Source organism: Phyllobates terribilis, unplaced genomic scaffold (genome assembly GCF_046119375.1).
Source record: "Phyllobates terribilis strain yellow unplaced genomic scaffold, ASM4611937v1 Scaffold_1__5_contigs__length_1240528914, whole genome shotgun sequence".
Classification (NCBI taxonomy): Eukaryota; Metazoa; Chordata; class Amphibia; order Anura; family Dendrobatidae; genus Phyllobates; species Phyllobates terribilis.
The window spans coordinates 261019424-261037180 of NW_027362761.1; the positions used below are offsets into that span (position 1 = coordinate 261019424).

At 44.2% G+C, this 17757-nt stretch overlaps 1 protein-coding gene across 2 annotated transcripts in view; it reads left to right on the forward strand.

Moving 5' to 3' along the window:
• TBC1D10A (TBC1 domain family member 10A) overlaps nt 1–17757 on the forward strand; it is a 60925-nt gene that overhangs the window by 19517 nt on the left and 23651 nt on the right. The window contains exons 2-7 of one of the 2 annotated variants that reach the window (XM_073671476.1): nt 2965–3017; nt 10958–11057; nt 14116–14223; nt 14774–14880; nt 15701–15819; nt 15901–15962. In XM_073671476.1, the coding sequence (XP_073527577.1) occupies nt 2971–3017; nt 10958–11057; nt 14116–14223; nt 14774–14880; nt 15701–15819; nt 15901–15962 (543 nt within the window). In that variant the 5' untranslated portion in view covers nt 2965–2970. The remainder of the gene's footprint in view (nt 1–2964; nt 3018–10957; nt 11058–14115; nt 14224–14773; nt 14881–15700; nt 15820–15900; nt 15963–17757) is intronic. The other variant, XM_073671466.1, reaches the window with a different exon arrangement.

A 17757-nucleotide genomic window follows, 5' to 3' on the forward strand; every position in this document is an offset into this window, starting at 1 on the left:
TACTGAGCTCTGTATAACCCTGCCTACCCTCACTGACTGGCAGCTTTCTGCCTATGCACTGTATACATCTTTTCACCACTGTCAATCTGTGGTGTGGACAGGGTTATACAGATCTCAGCATTCAGAGAACTGCTAGATCTGCAGCAGATAAAACAGTGATTTTATCAAAACTGCAGCACCCAGTAAGTGATGCATTACGAGAATCAGAGTCTCTGCCCCTACAGCATGTTGCTTCTAGGTGGGGGCAGCAAAAACCTGGTGACCGATTCCCTTAATTGCAACTCAACACATGACCAAATAGAGGAAAGCCTCTGCACTGTGCAATTGATAGTAGCCATGCGAGTCAGTGTTGGGTTAATACTATGTCTGTTTTTGGGTTAAGAAGACCTTGTTGCTGTAACACCTCAGTCTTGTGCAGGGGTGATGTGATGAGACAGTAGGGCGTTCATTTGTTTCACTAACTCATGTTATACAGTATCACGGCCTCCACTTCCTCTGGATGAGTTTACTTTCCTTCCTAAGGTCATGGCTGTTACAGAAGGGGCCGTCAGCCCCCATCCCATTCATTGCAGAATCAGAACAGGAAGTCATTGATAAATACCACTGTTCTGAACAATGTGATTATTATCAGATGCACAGCGGAGCTTGACCCTGTCTATATGTGCACAGCGTCATACAGTGTATATACGGTAGATTCATAGCTTAGATATGTGTGTGTATATACATGGCTTGGCTTCATCCTTCAAATCAAATGCATGGCTTTATTATATATGTACAGCCTCAGTTACTATAAACACACATTGCGGTCAGTGGGAAAAACAAGATAATCTTGTAGTTATACCTTTTTAATGGCTCACAAAAAAAAAAATGTTACAAGGCAAACTTTCGAGACATCTTGGGTCTCTTCCTCAGGCATGGTATAATAAAGTATCTGAATGCAGAGAGCGACATGTTAAGCATGTCACGGTGAGGAGACTTTTAAAGCTACAATGCTCCTCTGGGAAATGTGCAAATTGTCTCTTCAGAGAGGAAGAGGACCAGAACTCTAGTGCCACCTACAGGAAGTAGCAATCCTAAAAGTCAATAGAGACCCTTTAACAAGCCTTATCACATGACTTAGGATATAAGCCAGAACCAAAAAACTCAATTTGCAGACACTGTTTCTCGATACTGCCCCTCATCAGTGCAAAGTGTGAGTTCTAGTTTAGCTGGGTGAGAGGCGTCACACACTTTGCACTGACGAGTTCATTTCTCATTATTACACAATTTATGGACATCTATGGTTTGATTTATTTTCATGTGTGGATTGGATGGGTTGTTACTGAAATGTGGTGAGAATTTCATGCCAATAGCACCTTTAGAACTATACTTAAGTATTGAACACGTCACCAATTTTCTATTTGACCCGAAGTATGTATCTGTGTGTGTGTGTGTGTGTGTGTGTGTGTAAATAAATATAAATATATATATATATATTCTATACACTGTACATAATGTGTTTGTCTATAGGTGTACATTAGAAATAAAAATGGTGTATATAATGAATAAAGCTGTGCAACTATACAGTATATAATGAATATAGGTATGTGTGATATACAATATAATATATTATTCTATATTCTATATATACCGGGCCACCTGGTATACAGAATACATGCCGAGCTATATTTACCATATATATGCATAACTTCACAGTCCCAAGACTTCATTCTGAACTACTTGCTGGCAGGAGTTGGCATTAAAAGGCAATGATAAACATCTTGCATGTAATTATGTGCTAAGTGGCCGGCAATAATGAAGTTAAATACGGTAATTAGGATGATTTTAATTTAGCAAAACTTGTAACCTCTCCAGAACAAGGGTAGATATTTCCAGCTCAGATTTGTGTCCGCCTGTTACTTCTCTGTTCCATTTATGTACAGTCATCACCAAAAGTTTTCACAAAGTTTTCAGCCACGTTGTTTTTAGATCTGTCAATCAGATGTTTTCTATGGTTACAGAAGTCCAATTATAAGCATTTCATAAGTTTCACTCTTTTACTGACAAATATGTCTAGTTTATGCAAGGAATCATTATTTACAGTGTTGACCCTTATTTTTCAAGACATCCAGCCGTCAGGTCGAATTGAAATCCTCTTCTGGGCCAAATCCTGACCGATGACTACCCATTATTACCTAATAAGTGCTTGGAGTTGATCACAATTTATGTTCTGTGTTAGAGCACCATGCCACAAGGCAAAAGTGATCTCATCAGGTGGTCATCACCAAATTGCTCCTGGATTATTGTGAGAAGTTGCTCTTGGAGGATGTTTAGAGATCATTCTTTATTCATGGCAGGGTTCTTAGGTAAAACTGTCACTGAGCCCACTCTCTTGGATGAAAAGCAGGCCCACAAATGAATGGTCTCAGGATGTCTTACTGTTGGCATGACACACTGGATGCTTTTCATCCAAGAGAGTGGGCTCAGTCACCATTTTACCCAAGAACCCTGCCATGAATAAAGAATGATCTCTAAACATCCTCCAAGAGCAACTTCCCCCAATAATCCAGGAGCAATTTGTTGCTTTAACCCTGGGTCAGGCGCATTTCTGTTGAACGAGTTTGTGCGCAGTGCGCCTGACAGGCCCAGGTTAGAAAATCGCCTATAATATCGAATTATCTCAATTTCTGGGCTCTAAAAGTAATCAGTGACCTATGACCTTCATAGGGATGTATTAAGAGAGAGAGTACACAAAATCAGATGCAAAAAACTCATTTAATAACATCATGGTTTTTTTCTGTATTTTTTTTTTTTTTTTTTATGCTAATTTTCAGCTGCTTTTTGCAGTACCAGCAAAGTCTGAGATTCCAGAATTCTCTGTTCACACATTATGGGTTTTTTGTTCAGGATTCTGTACCTTGCATGTTTGTTTTTTGTTTTTTTGGAAAATGGAGCATGTCACTTCTTTCTTTTTTTTTCACCCAGGAAGTAATGGATGGTGAAAAAAAAATGCTGAAAAAAACTTACCAAAAATGCAGGTAACTTTTTTTTTTTTTTTTTTTTCAGCGTTTTTTTGTATTCCAAAATAAAATGTTTTGGGTTTTTTTCACTGCACTTTATGTACATGTATAAAGACATAGGACAGTGAAAAAAAAACATTAAAATTAGGTAAAAAAATGAATTGTAAGGCACTTAGATGCTACTGGAGTCATATTCAGACGCAGCAGAAGAAACACTTTGTCAGAGAGAAAAAGCGAGGTTGGCCGATCATTCCATCCTATATCAGAGATTGCTATTACGTGTCCTGTAAGGGTCCTCTCCCCTCTGTACTTCATTGTCACGATTACTTTTGTTCAATGTAATTTCGACTTGTGTTTTGTATGTATCCCCTACTCATGTTCAGCACCATGGAATTAATGGTGCTATAAAAATAAACAATAATATTGTGCCTGAGAGGCCATTTCTGAGAAAACCCTACTTATTTCTACGAAATATCCACAAACGTTGCACTCTTCATTTATAAAATTAGCAAAATAAACAGTTGTGATTGAAAAAAATAAAACAAAGTACGAACCGTCATCGAAAATGAGAATTTTTCATGTGCAATGAGCCTGCGAGGCCATGGAGGGCGAACCTGCTCTCCGCAGGGACAGTGGTAAAACTGAGTGGGGGGGATTTCAAGCAGCACCTAAAGATAGGACGGTACTGGGAGGGGCGATGTCCCATGCCACCTTGGAGAGAAGGGGGAAACAAAAACGTGTGAGCTGTGCCTGTCAGGCCTATTGCGCCCGGCGCAGGGTTAACAGTGCTTTTGCCAGAATGATGGCACACCATGTCACAAGGCAAAAATGATAACTGACTCCGTGAAAAAATATTGACATTTTGGGTCAATGACCAGGAAATTCCCCAAATCTTAACGCCCTTGAGAACCTCCAGTCAATGGGAATTATCAGGGCCACAAGATCACTATCTCTGTGCCGATGGGGTTAAAGAGGGAGCCCCCACACTGTTAACCAACTAGATGCCATAGTTACTATTGACAGTAGCATCTAGGTTAAATGGCCATATTGTGTGGCAACACCGAGCGTGACTAATGCAGCAGGGTGTCGGCTATAGTGTACAGCCGATACCCATTGGGGGGATGCTATTTACTTATCTCAGGTCAGTTTTAAGTCATATTGGTGGTCAGTAAGGGGTCAATGTAACATCGAAAATAAACTAAACGAAGCTTATGAAAATGATCACTTAAAAAATGTGCTTTTTTTTTTCTGACTAAGTTGTTTAAAACATGGCAGGTAGGTTTCAACATGGTCACAATAACTAAGTTGCTGTCACTTAAAGGGTTATTCTGGCTATACTTACTTCCATGTTGGGTGATGAGCAGTCCGTGATCTAATATCTATTGATTCCTGCTGGCACGTGTGTGGTGATCAGTAGGTAACAGGCAGCTGTATCCTTTATGGCAGGGGTCTCAAACTCGGCTGGGTATATGGGCCGCACATGGAAAAAATTTGAATTTGGGGGGCCGCATTCTTTGTTCAATGTGACATTTTTAGTGATACCATTTTTTTTGTATACACCTTTTGAACATTTTTGCCGTGTTTATTTTTTTATGGCTTGGGTCGTTATGGATGTGGCAATAATAAACGTGCACTTTTTTGTGTTTACTTTAGTTTACATATAAAACAGCATTTTTAGTGCCCAATATTTTTTCATGCTTTATTTTATTTTTTATTTTTTTTACAATTTTATTTCCCCCAATTGGCCACATACAGTAATATTGTCTTACAATTAGCATCATATAGTAATAATGGAAAACATCTTGTAGTAATGTTCCCCATCCAAGTCCCCATCTTCTACTAATGTGCCCCATCCAGGTCCCCATCTTGTGGCAACGTTCCCCATCCTGGCGCCCATCTTGTACTAATGTGCCTCATCCAGGTCCCCATCCTGTGGCAATGTTCCCCATCCAGGTCCCCATCTTGTGGCTATGTGCCCCATCCAGGTCCCCATCTTGTGGCTATGTGCCCCATCCAGGTCCCCATCTTGTGGCTATGTGCCCCATCCAGGTCCCCATCTTGTGGCTATGTGCCCCATCCAGGTCCCCATCTTGTGGCTCTGGTCCCCATCTTGTGGCTCTGGTCCCCATCTTGTGGCTCTGGTCCCCATCTTGTGGCTCTGGTCCCCATCTTGTGGCTCTGTGCCCCATCCAGGTCCCCATCTTGAGGCTATGTGCCCCATCCAGGTCCACATCTTGAGGCTCTGTGCCCCATCCAGGTCCCCGTCCTGTGGCTATGTGCCCCATCCAGGTCCCCGTCCTGTGGCTATGTGCCCCATCCAGGTCCCCGTCCTGTGGCTATGTGCCCCATCCAGGTCCCCGTCCTGTGGCTATGTGCCCCATCCAGGTCCCCGTCCTGTGGCTATGTGCCCCATCCAGGTCCCCGTCCTGTGGCTATGTGCCCCATCCAGGTCCCCGTCCTGTGGCTATGTGCCCCATCCAGGTCCCCGTCCTGTGGCTATGTGCCCCATCCAGGTCCCCGTCCTGTGGCTATGTGCCCCATCCAGGTCCCCGTCCTGTGGCTATGTGCCCCATCCAGGTCCCCGTCCTGTGGCTATGTGCCCCATCCAGGTCCCCGTCCTGTGGCTATGTGCCCCATCCAGGTCCCCGTCCTGTGGCTATGTGCCCCATCCAGGTCCCCGTCCTGTGGCTATGTGCCCCATCCAGGTCCCCGTCCTGTGGCTATGTGCCCCATCCAGGTCCCCGTCCTGTGGCTATGTGCCCCATCCAGGTCCCCGTCCTGTGGCTATGTGCCCCATCCAGGTCCCCGTCCTGTGGCTATGTGCCCCATCCAGGTCCCCGTCCTGTGGCTATGTGCCCCATCCAGGTCCCCGTCCTGTGGCTATGTGCCCCATCCAGGTCCCCGTCCTGTGGCTTTGTGCCCCATCCAGGTCCCCGTCCTGTGGCTATGTGCCCCATCCAGGTCCCCGTCCTGTGGCTATGTGCCCCATCCAGGTCCCCGTCCTGTGGCTATGTGCCCCATCCAGGTCCCCGTCCTGTGGCTATGTGCCCCATCCAGGTCCCCGTCCTGTGGCTATGTGCCCCATCCAGGTCCCCGTCCTGTGGCTATGTGCCCCATCCAGGTCCCCTCTTGTGGCTATGTGCCCCATCCAGGTCCCCTCTTGTGGCTATGTGCCCCCTGTGCTGTTCTTCACACACATAAAATAGAAAAAAAAAAAGATGATTCTCACCTGTCCTCCGTTCCCTCGGCGTCCTTCCTGCAGATGTGGCCCGCAGGCACCACAGAGTCAGACCCCTTGACGATCCCGACCTGGTCCAGGAGGAGCCGCCGACAGCAGCGCTGCATTGCCGCACAGAGACCGTCTCCCAGCACTGCATTTCCAATGTCAGCCGCCGGCCAATCAGAGGCCAGCAGCTGACATCTGCATATGGCAATGACGTCATACTCGCTGCGCCGACACGCAGATATCAGCTGCTGGCCTCTGATTGGCCGGCGGCTGACATTGGAAATGCAGTGCTGGGAAACAGTCTCTGTGTGGCAATTCAGCGCTGCTGTCGGCGGCTCCTCCTGGACCAGGTCGGGATCATCAAGGGGTCTGTGCCTGCGGGCCGCATAAAGCAGCCTCAGGGCCGGGCCGCGTGTTTGAGACCCCTGCTTTATGGGAATAGCACAGCTGCACCGCCCCAGCCGATCGCACCTGCGTCTCAGCAAATATTAGTAGAGGTAAGGTCAGCGGCTCGCTTGCTTCCCTATGGAGAATGGAGTGGAGCAGGAATGACCCGTTAAATAAACCATTTGTCATTTACATTTGTGCTGCAAGAATTAGAGGCAGCATGAATCAAAGCCTGTGAAGACACGGGGTCTTCCGTAGGCGTAACATTACTCAGACAACACAGGGTGAGGGTAAAACAGCGTGGCAATACTTTATTGAACCAGAAAGCGGACAATAAACACATAAAACAGTCTCAGCAAATACTCAAGATGGTACAACATTACACAGTCTCACCCTTCCTTCTCCGCCCCCCCTAGGATAGAAAAGCTGCGATTTTGGGACTTCCAGGGCCAACTACCTCAACCAGTGGTGCCCCCGCTTCTGGCAGACCCCCACAGAGAGAAGGTAGTTGCAAGCTTAGGAAGTTGATAGTCCATCGAGGTACAAGGCCAGGAGACCTGAGGGTCCCAACCTGGCCTATCCGAGAGTTTCCATGGGGCCACATGACCAGCGGCTTCCAATCTGGCTTCTCCGAATGTCTCCAGGAGTTCCAGGCGACCGGTGGGTCCCTCCTGGCAACATCAAACATATCCATGGGGCCAGGCGACTTCATCGTTCCAACCTGGTCTCCCCAAATGTATCCATGTCTCTCTGATGGTCAATGGAGCAGATCTGTATCTTTCCAGTCAGGGTTATATACCCTTAGACTAGAATCATGTAGAATCCAAATGTGTCTCTCTTTGGGTAAAGCCATACTTCCAAGATACTGTTCTCAGAGAGTCTGAGTGTCCTCTTGCTTCTCTTTGATTCTCTCTCCCAAGTCTGACTGCTACAGAAACACATGTCCCATTTTAAGTACACATCCGTAGGTCAAAGGTCATCAGTCAGAAGTAAAGAGGTAATGGTGCAGGGCTTACTCAGGTCTCATTGTTTGAGCTAATCAATTTACATAGTTGGTATCACAGGGGCTCTTGTAAATAAACTACTAGCTGATTTTTAGTACAATGTCATCAGCATAGTAAACCTTTGTTTCCAAACGAATAGAAGTCAATATTCTGGGTTATACAAATAGTATGACCTTTCACAATATACATTTAAACGTCGGCATAAACATTAGTGTATTTCTTTTGGATAAACAAATCTAATCGTCTGGCTTATTAAGATTATAGGCTATATCGTCACAGAGCCCAACTGCGAGATTGCGGCCTTTAAGAGAGCACATGGTTTGAAAAGCCATAGGGAGTCCTGTCAATCAGCTGGATTGGGGCGATGAGAGGTTGACCAGGGAACACACCAGACTATTCCCTGATTGGCTTATCATATCATTTTCTCTGAAGCGCCACAACGTTTCGGCATACAGCATACCTTGCTGATTCTGTCCGGGATTCGGGTAACATCAATCTAATGACAGCAATTTTTCAATGTTCCTCCATTACTATAACTTAATATTCAATAGTCTTCAGCTGACGGCCATCTTTGGTATAGCCAGCTTTAGGCCTTGGCTACCCTGCGACTCATTGTAGCGCTACTGGATGGATTTTAACTATTTAGCTGCAGTCCAAAGCTATACATTAAGTTGTATGCAATTGGGTGGACTGCAGCTGCCACTTGAATAGTTAAAATTAATCCGTAGCGCTACGGAAAGTCGCAGTGTAGCGCAGGCTTTACCGTCCGCCAGCAGCTGCCTTGTAATGATTGAGGGTCAGGGGACCCATGTTTTGTCTCTACAGGGCCATTACCGATCAGACACAGCATGTCCAGTGTGGCCAGAGATGCCTTGGGAGGAATAGCCCTGTAAGATTGTGCTGACTGATATGACAAGTGCCTCTATACCAAAGTCCAGCTGAAAGCTTGATACAGTTAGTGGAGTAATAGCCATTTTGCATGATTGTTTCTAGTGGAGCAGTGATCTAATTGTGTTCAATTCATGTTTGAGTGAATTTCAACCAATGATGCCAACTACACATTTCTGTGACTGCCACGTTCCATAGCTACATATATATTGTGGCCATGGCACGCGTACTATTGTTTCTCCTTTATTAATATATACTATACATACTTTGCATGGAAATACTATACTCTGTAATCAGCCAGTATTTGTATGTTTTTTCCCATTGTACATTACTGTGGAAGAAAATTGGGGACAAAAGAAAACAGCCTCATTAAAAATCGTGACAGTATATGAAATGTTATATGCATATGTATGTTTTCATAATGATAAATATGACCCCATCATGCTGTTCTAAAAAGCACAATACAGGATAAGCACCATTATCTAGAGGTATTTATTAACGCTGTAAAAAAAGTGGAGCAAATTTCAACCCAAGCGACGGTAATTAAGCATATCACTATATTTAGAAAAATATTATTCAAGGGTCCAATTAAATGAAGGTCTTGGGCATAATAGCTGTCTATGATCAGCTTAAAGATATATTCCCACAATCTAAATGTATCACCTATCGACGGAATAGAGACGTGTCACCGCACGTTACCAAAATTAGGGCTCCAGTGTCTCCCATTTGGCACAGTACAAAGCCTCCGGGGCTGACTAGTGAGTGCTGTACCTGGTCAGCCCCATAGACTTTGGATGGTATGGCAGTGTGCATGCTGGTAGTGCTTTATTCAAACTAAGGACACATGACCCGTTCTCAGGATCGGTGCGGGTTCCAGTGGTACCTATGCATTTATCACCAATCCCGTGTATCTGTTTAGTTTTGGATATCGGTGACTTTGGCTGGTGGCACGGTTTGCGTAGCCTAAGATCGCTCTATGCCGCTTGTAAATGGGGTCACATAGTAAAGGCGACAAACGGGTCACAATGGTTCAGACTTGTTTCTCACGGTTGTGATACCAAGCGGGTCGTAGTACAGCTCCGTTCACCTGCTTTGTATCAGCGTCATGGAAGGATCTTTGTCTGTGGACCAGCACTTTAACGACCTATTGACTTCTATTCCTATGACTAGGGGCGTCTTAGTACACCGGAAACGTGGCAGGTGTTGAGGTTTTTAACTTTTAATGGACTTTTAACTTGCTCAATAAACTTGTAAAAAAAATTTATTTAGTCAGTTGCGCCGGAAACTCTTGTATTTTTTTTTCTCTGTCAGCTGCAATTACCAGCAGGTACAGCACCCACTGGTTTCTAATCACCACAACGGATTCATCCATGTTACCAGCGTGAACAGCTCTAACCTTCTCCCCAATTCCTTCTATTGACTTCAATGCGGTATTTCCCCTGCAGGGCATAGAACTACGTACAGCTAATAGTGTCCCTATGATCACCCTCGTCAGGGGACTTTTCTAACTCAATGGGTTTGTCCAAAATGCACAATCTTCTTAGCCCTTGTAATCAGCCATAAAGTTGGCTGCAGTTGGTGTGCATTCACACAGCCGTTCATTACTGTCCGTTTGTAACGGCTGCAATTCCTGGCCCAAACCTAAACTAACATCATCAGGGGCATAATCATCTATGGTGACAGCAGTTCTCCTTTCTTACTGTGTTTTCTGGTAAGCTGTAGAGCTACCAGAACTAGATGGACTTAAGGCCCCGTCACACTTAGCGACGCTGCAACGATCCCGACAACGATACGACCTGTCAGGGATCGTTGCTGCGTCGCTATGTGGTCGCTGGTGAGCTGTCAAACAGGCAGGCTCACCAACGATCAGGGGGAGCAGCGACCTCGTGGAAAGAATCTTTCCACGATGTCCTGCTCCTGGTTACCAGCCTGCTGAAGCAGGAGCAGGCTGGTAACCATGGTAAACATCGGGTTACTAGGGGCACACGCGCACCTAGTAACCCGTTGTTTATCATGGTTACCACTCTGCTACGGTGAGCGGGAGGTTACCGCTCACTTTAGCAGGCTCGTAACCATGATAAACGGGTTACTAGGTGTGCGTGTGCCCCTAGTAACCCGCTGTTTATCATGGTTACCAGCCTGATCGCTGCTTCCGCTGGTCACACACAGCGATGTGTGCTGACCAGCGGGAGGGCAACGACCAAAAAATGGTCCAGGACACAGCGATCAGCGACCTCACAGCAGGGGCCTGATCGCTGCAAAGTGTCACACATAGCGACATCGCTGGTGAGGTCGCTGTTGCGTCACCAAAACCGTGACACGCTAGCGATCTCGCTATGTGAGACGGGGGCTTTAGTCTTCCTTCAACCTTACAAACTGTTACTATGTTACGTCCCACCATGCCAACCACACGTGGGTTACACGGCTAATGCATTGTCCTGTTTTCTTCACAGGGAAGCAGAATTGCCCGTTGACGTGTTACGACAGAGGGAAGCAAAATGGCTGGACATGCTGTCAAATTGGGACAAATGGATGGCAAAGCGGCACAAGAAGGTATTCTGATATTATGTGCCTGGCAATGATTTAGCTGTGCGTGTGCCCTGCTAATGTCATCATTCAGTAACACCGCCACCCTGTCATCTGGGTGCAGCTAGGATGGGTGTGCACAGAGCACCCTTGGGTGTTTTGGGCCATCTTTTTGTTTAGCTGAAGTTTCCTGTCTGCTCCAGTAACCATCTTCACGTGGACGGGTATAATCTGAGGCACGTGCACAGGAGAAGGAGTCCTGCATTGTATACAAACTGGTTCAGCTATTTACAAGGCATACACCAACAAAATAAAGTAGGTCATCCACTGCAGCACTACAAAGGCTGTATGTAGCCTAGTAAACGCTGAGGTTTCTCTCATGTAGGAGGCTATTAATGACTATTCTAATAATCCATAGCAATTAAGTTCCACTGCCGAGCCTACATAAGCCAATGGTACATAGTATGGACCACAGTAACATACCGTGGTGGGCTGTGACACTTATTGTTGGGGATGGGACGTTCTCTTGTAGACTTTGAACAAGTTCATTCTTGCACCTTGTGACTCAGAAGTTTGCTTGGGATCTGACAGTGCAGCACTTTGTCTAGGCATCACCTTCATGAGGCCATTATTGTCTCTGATCAGGTTTATTGGTTTTATGGCTGATATTAGAAGATGGTTATGGGGGGAAATTCACAGTTCGTAAAAGATAAAAGCTTTGGGAATGTTGAGCATTGGGAACATGCCATGTTCCCACGTAGAGTAAATGTTGTGTTTTTCCGCTTTTATCACAGAGATGGTGGGTACATTAGAGCAGTGACTAAAAACTTATTAAATATTATATTTAATGTACAAGAAATATAGTGCTTAAGATAAACAAACCTTACACAATTGGATTGCAAGACTTTTTTGCAGGGAAGACTTCTCAGAAACAGTTGTGTTACAGAACGAACATGTGGTTCTTCCGGCTCCAACTCTGATATTCGGTAGATGGGATATTATGCAGGGTTTTTCCAGACCCCCTCACTCATCCCTCAGCTGAGGTAGGAGGGGGACGGCTGATTAGATTCGATTCTAATTCCGTTTTAGCCTTCATTTTTGCTGTGGGTCATTGATTTTCCCCCAGGAACATCCTAGAGAAACTACATGGACGTCATCTTGCCAAACATCCACTAGCCTTCTATACATGCCACACATAAATAGGATATATCCATAATTCAGGGAGATATTGCGCTCCTGTGTGTTGCCAGCTACTAAAACTTTTGCAGACGCCATGTCTGCTCTTCATCAGATAATCTGCTTCAATTACCTGTCCACAGTGGGGTGGGCAGGCAGCGTTCCCCAGTGCTCCCAGCTACAGGTGCATCTCACAAAATTAGAATATCATCAAAAAGTTAATTTATTTCAGTTCTTCAATACAAAAAGTGGAACTCCTATATTATATAGTCATTACAAACAGAGTAATCTATTTCAAGTGTTTATTTCTGTTAATGTTGATGATTATGGCTTACAGCCAATAAAAACACAAGTCATTATCTCAGTAAATTAGAATAATTTATAAAAAAAAACACCTGCAAAAGCTTCCTAATCGTTTAAAAAGATCCCTTAGTCCAGTGGTTCTCAACTCCAGTCCTCAAGACCCACCAACAGGTCATGTTTTCAGGATTTCACAGCTGATAATTGCATCACCTGTGTAATACTAAGGAAATCCTGAAAACATGATCTGTTGGTGGGTCCTGAGGACTGGAGTTGAGAACCACTGCCTTAGTCTGTTTCAGTAGGCTCCACAATCATGGGAAAGACTGCTGACTTTACAGATGTCCAGAAGGCAGTCATTGACACACTCCACAAGGTCCCAGAGTTCCAATTTTCATTTGGAAATCTATGTCTGAGTCTGGAGGAAGAGTGAAGAGGCACACAATCCAAGCTGCTTGAGGTCTAGTGTGAAGTTTCCACAATCGGTGATGGTTTGGGGAGCCATGTCATCTGCTGGTGTAGGTCCACTCTGTTTTATCAAGATCAAAATCAGTGCAGCCGTCTACCAGGAAATTTTAGAGCACTTCATTCTTCCCTCTGCCGACAAGCTTTTTGGAGATAATTTCATTCTCCAGCAGGACTTGGCATCTGTCCACACTGCCAAAAGTACCAATACCTGATTTATAAACAACAGTATCACTGTACTTGATTGGCCAGCAAACTCTGCTTACTTTAACCCCATAGAGAATCTATGGGGTTAATTGTCAAGAGGAAGATGAGACCAGACCCAACAATGCAGATGAGCTGAAGGCTGCTATCAAAGCAACTTGGGCTTCCATAACACCTCAGCAGTGCCACAGGCTGATCGCCTCCATGCCACGCCATTTACTGAACATACATTTCAGTAGGCCATTATTTTGGATTTTAAAAAACCTTTTTCAAGCTGTTATAAAGTATTCTAATTTACTGAGATAATGACTTTTGTGTTTTCATTGACTGTAAGCCATAATCATCAACATTAACAGAAATAAAAACTTGAAATAGATCACTCTGTTTGTAATGACTCTATATAATGAGTTTCACTTTTTGTATTGAAGAACTGAAATAAATTAACTTTTTGATGATCTAATTTAGTGAGATGCACCTGTAAGTAATATGACTAGTCAATGGAAGCATTGGGTAATGTTTCTTACTATGCTTAGAATTTCTTAAAAGGAACTGGTCATCTGCCAAACCACAGGCAGCGTTCATCAGAGACTAGCTGCACGATTGTATATTCTTCTCTGGAGTCTGGTGCTGCCCCTGGCTCTCTTCCCTGTGTTGTTTCAGGTGATTGATAAGTCTCCTCTTATGTACACATGAGGGAAAGACCTTTTAAATCACCTGCCGCAGCGCTGGGAAGAGCTGGCCGGTCAGTCCTCTTCAGATATGGTCCCTGGATAGATCTTTTAACTATATTTTTCTCTGAAATGGAGAGAGAACTATAACCTGGTTGCAGTCATGCAGCCAGGCTCTGATTTATGTTGCCTACATTTTGGGCAGCATGAATCGGGTGGCAGGTTCCCTTTAAAGTTTTTGCCAGTTTGGAATTTCTTATTTTTTTGGGCAGATAAAGCTGAGATGTCAGAAGGGCATACCACCTGCGCTTCGTGGCCGTGCCTGGCAGTACCTTTCAGGAAGCAGGGTAAAGATGGACCAGAACTCCAACAAATTTACTGTAAGTCTGACTGGAAATAATATTAAAGCGTTTCTTCAAGAATGTGATAAGAGTGGCTGCTGTCACATATTTCAAGCTGCATCCCATCCTTGACTGAAAAAACACAACTTCTGACTGAGGACTGAGCACAACAAGCTCCCCCTCCCCACCACCACCACCACCACCACCACCACCCACTTTGTTTCAGATTTGTACTGTGCTTAGCCAGTCTCCTTGTCCTGCTGTAAAGCTGTCAGACTGACTTGGCAGAGTGGGATTACAAATGAGAACAGAGGAGTGTTGTTGTTCTTCCCCCCCCCCAACTTCCCTGTCAGCCATGGTCCACGGCTGAGTTGTGAGATCAGGTAAATTTGCTCATGATGCTACTCCTCTAACTATTGACAAGTCTCAAGCAGTGTTTCAGACTGCAACCTGTCATTACACGTGACTAGGACAGGTTGTAGCTTGAAATCTGTAACGGAGGCCATTTTTATCACATGTTCGGAGAACCCCTTTTAAGAGTTCTATGAAGCCATTTAGAGCCAACACTAAAACTTTCCAGTTCTTTCAGGAGCTGGACTCAATGGCAGGTGATCCTAAATGGCTGGACATCATAGAAAGAGACCTTCACAGGCAGTTTCCTTTCCATGAAATGTTTGTTGCTCGAGGTGGTCACGGGTAAGTTCTTCTTGGATCTGGTTTCCATTCGTAAGCGGATGTTTACTGTAGATAACTGCCATTTGGAATGCTGAAGTTAACAACGTGGCTTCTTATATTGTATTATTGGCAGCTGTCCGTTGTGCATTATTCAGGATTTTCCTGGCTATGTAACCACATTTTGCTCAGGTTATTGATTTAGGTCTGAGAGCCGGAGGACAGCAAACTTCTGAAATCATGTAATGGCCTGATGCCACATTTATTTTAGAACTGAGCTTTAAGTGCTGCATAATTACAATACCTCTTTGCCAACTGTGTAGAGACCTGCATACTTCCAAAATGTAACCCATTCATTGACACTAGCCGGTTTATGTTAAATTGGTTACTGAAATATTTTACAATTTTATTTTTTTTTTCCCCTGGGGAGGGGAGACATATTCATAACTTTTCCTAATATTTCTATGATTCTTCTCCACTTAACTTAAAGAATACTTCTCTGTCTTGTCAGAAGAAGTGTAAGAAGTCTGAATATCATTTGACAGTCCTAAATAAGCGTTGTCTAGGATCACTTTATTAGTGAGATGATCATATGTGTTCCACTGACTTCTCAGAAGAACAGAACTTGGAAATGCTTTCCTATGACGTATTTTATTATATTGGTTTATTGTTGTAGCTTTTGGTTTTATATAGCATAAAACATTTTTTCTATGCTGCCCATTGGATCTAGTTGTATTGAGAGGTCAATATTATTTAGAATGCGGCAACAAAAATAATTTTATCAGTGTAAATCAGATAGACATGGGCTGGAGCAATGTAATCTGATGAAGTTTTGTCTTCACAGTCAACAAGATCTTTTTAGGGTACTGAAAGCATACACTCTGTACCGGCCAGATGAAGGATACTGTCAAGCCCAGGCCCCTATTGCAGCTGTCCTGCTTATGCATATGCCAGCAGAGGCAAGTAGAGTAACATGGCCTGCAGCAATGCTATTCATTACCTTGGATTCCACAGTCTTACAGATTTCCTTTCCTCTACAGCAAGCATTCTGGTGTTTGGTGCAGATCTGTGAGAAATACCTGCCGGGTTATTACAGTGAGAAACTGGTAAGAACAGAAGGAACTTTTGAGCTGGTTTGTTTCACAGGCGCTTTACAGATTTTATTTTTTTTCTTGACCTAAGTAAATGTAGTTCAGAGTTCACAAGTTTGATGCAACCTACATTGTTGCCTTCATCAGGTTCGACTATTTCTCAGTATATCAGATCTATCTAAGAAGTCTAGAAGAAGGTCACAAGCTATTCAATTTTTTCCTTTCTATCTAAATTGACTTTATGGAGGCTAATGTAGGACAGTGGTGGCCAACTAGTAGGCCACCTGCACCACACACGTGTCCACCCTTGGGTCCTGGCTCCATTCCTACCAAATGACAAGATTTTGAAAGCTGCAGTAATCGTCCTTCAGACACAACCATGGAGAGACCCACGGTAGGAGATCAGCCTGGAGAAAGGAGGGTAGTGTAGAATAGTCCTGTGGCTGGCACAGAGACTCAAGCTTCTTCTGTAGGTTAGGTGAGGGGAGCCTGTAGCTTTTTTGTTTTTTCTTCTCTTTATAAATGCACTTTATATCTTGCCCTGTGTGAGGGGCAGTGAGAACACTTAGAAGGTTACACATATAAATGGTCACCAGTATACAGTCCACTTTAGTCTACTATTCTCCAGTCTGTAGGCTAGGAGGGATGCTGTCATACTTTACTCCAGGTACAAAACCAGAGAGCAGCTAGGGGTTCAGACCTCACGTAAGGTTCTGCTGTTTAATCGTCACTTCTTCATACTTTCCTTCCTGCATACAGAGTAACTTCTATTCCAGTGCAGGCCAGGAAGCCGAGCGAGCGTAGTCATAAGTCATCTGTATTCATGAGGGAAGCGCTCCCTGGTCAGTCCCTGCTGAGAGGGATGAGCGAGGGGTACAGCAGAGACATTCCACTTGGTGGAGAAAACAAAGCTTGGGTGGTTTGGGGCTTGATGTCCGCAACTATTGAAGGTTCTTTCCTATTATAGATAATTTGATATGCCATAAATGTTTTCTGAATGGGGACCAGTAATCCAGGGATCATGCTCACATTCAGTGGTTTCCTTATTTTCCATTTATTAGCCCTGGAATAGTCTGGTCCTGTAGAACAATTGTACTTGGTAAATGCTAGTTTAGAAAGCACTAAGTGATTACATACAGGGCCTTCTTATTCTAACTCCCAACAATTCTATAGCCCCGATAGTGTCAGTATTGACACAGAAGAATGATGTATTAAAGGGTTAATCACATCCTAAAAACAAGCAACTTTGGGATTTGCTTGTTACTAAAAAAAAAAAAAAAAAAAAACTTTGGCAAGAACAGATGGATTTTGAATTGTGTATTGCTCTTTGCCTAGGTTACTGGCCGCTGCGATCTAGCTGCACTGGTGGCCGGTAACCTAGGGTAACGACCAGTAAACCAAGTGCTTCCAGGCTCCTTTTAATAGCACTTGCAAGTGCCACTCGGAAGCTGGCCGGATTGCTCAAGCGTACTTTTAGCTCCCGATCATCTGACTTTCCTCTATGATTCTGCAGAGACAAAGCTGCCTCCATATAGCCGCATTGGTGAGCGCACAGTTTGGGCCAGCACCACAACTATGCCAGTGGTCCAAATGGTCTTATCAAGCAGCAAGCCAGGTGGCAGGGGAGCGACGCACTCCTGAGCAGCGAACCCATTAATAGCTAATATATAATAATCAGAGCTTTTCATCATAAAATCACAATGTTTGTTTATTAAAATATTGGTCTTATTCATGCAGCTAACCCTCAAGTGTCTTAAATCAAATTTTGAGCTTTATTGGGCAGAGATGGAAATATTCTGCGGTTAATCGT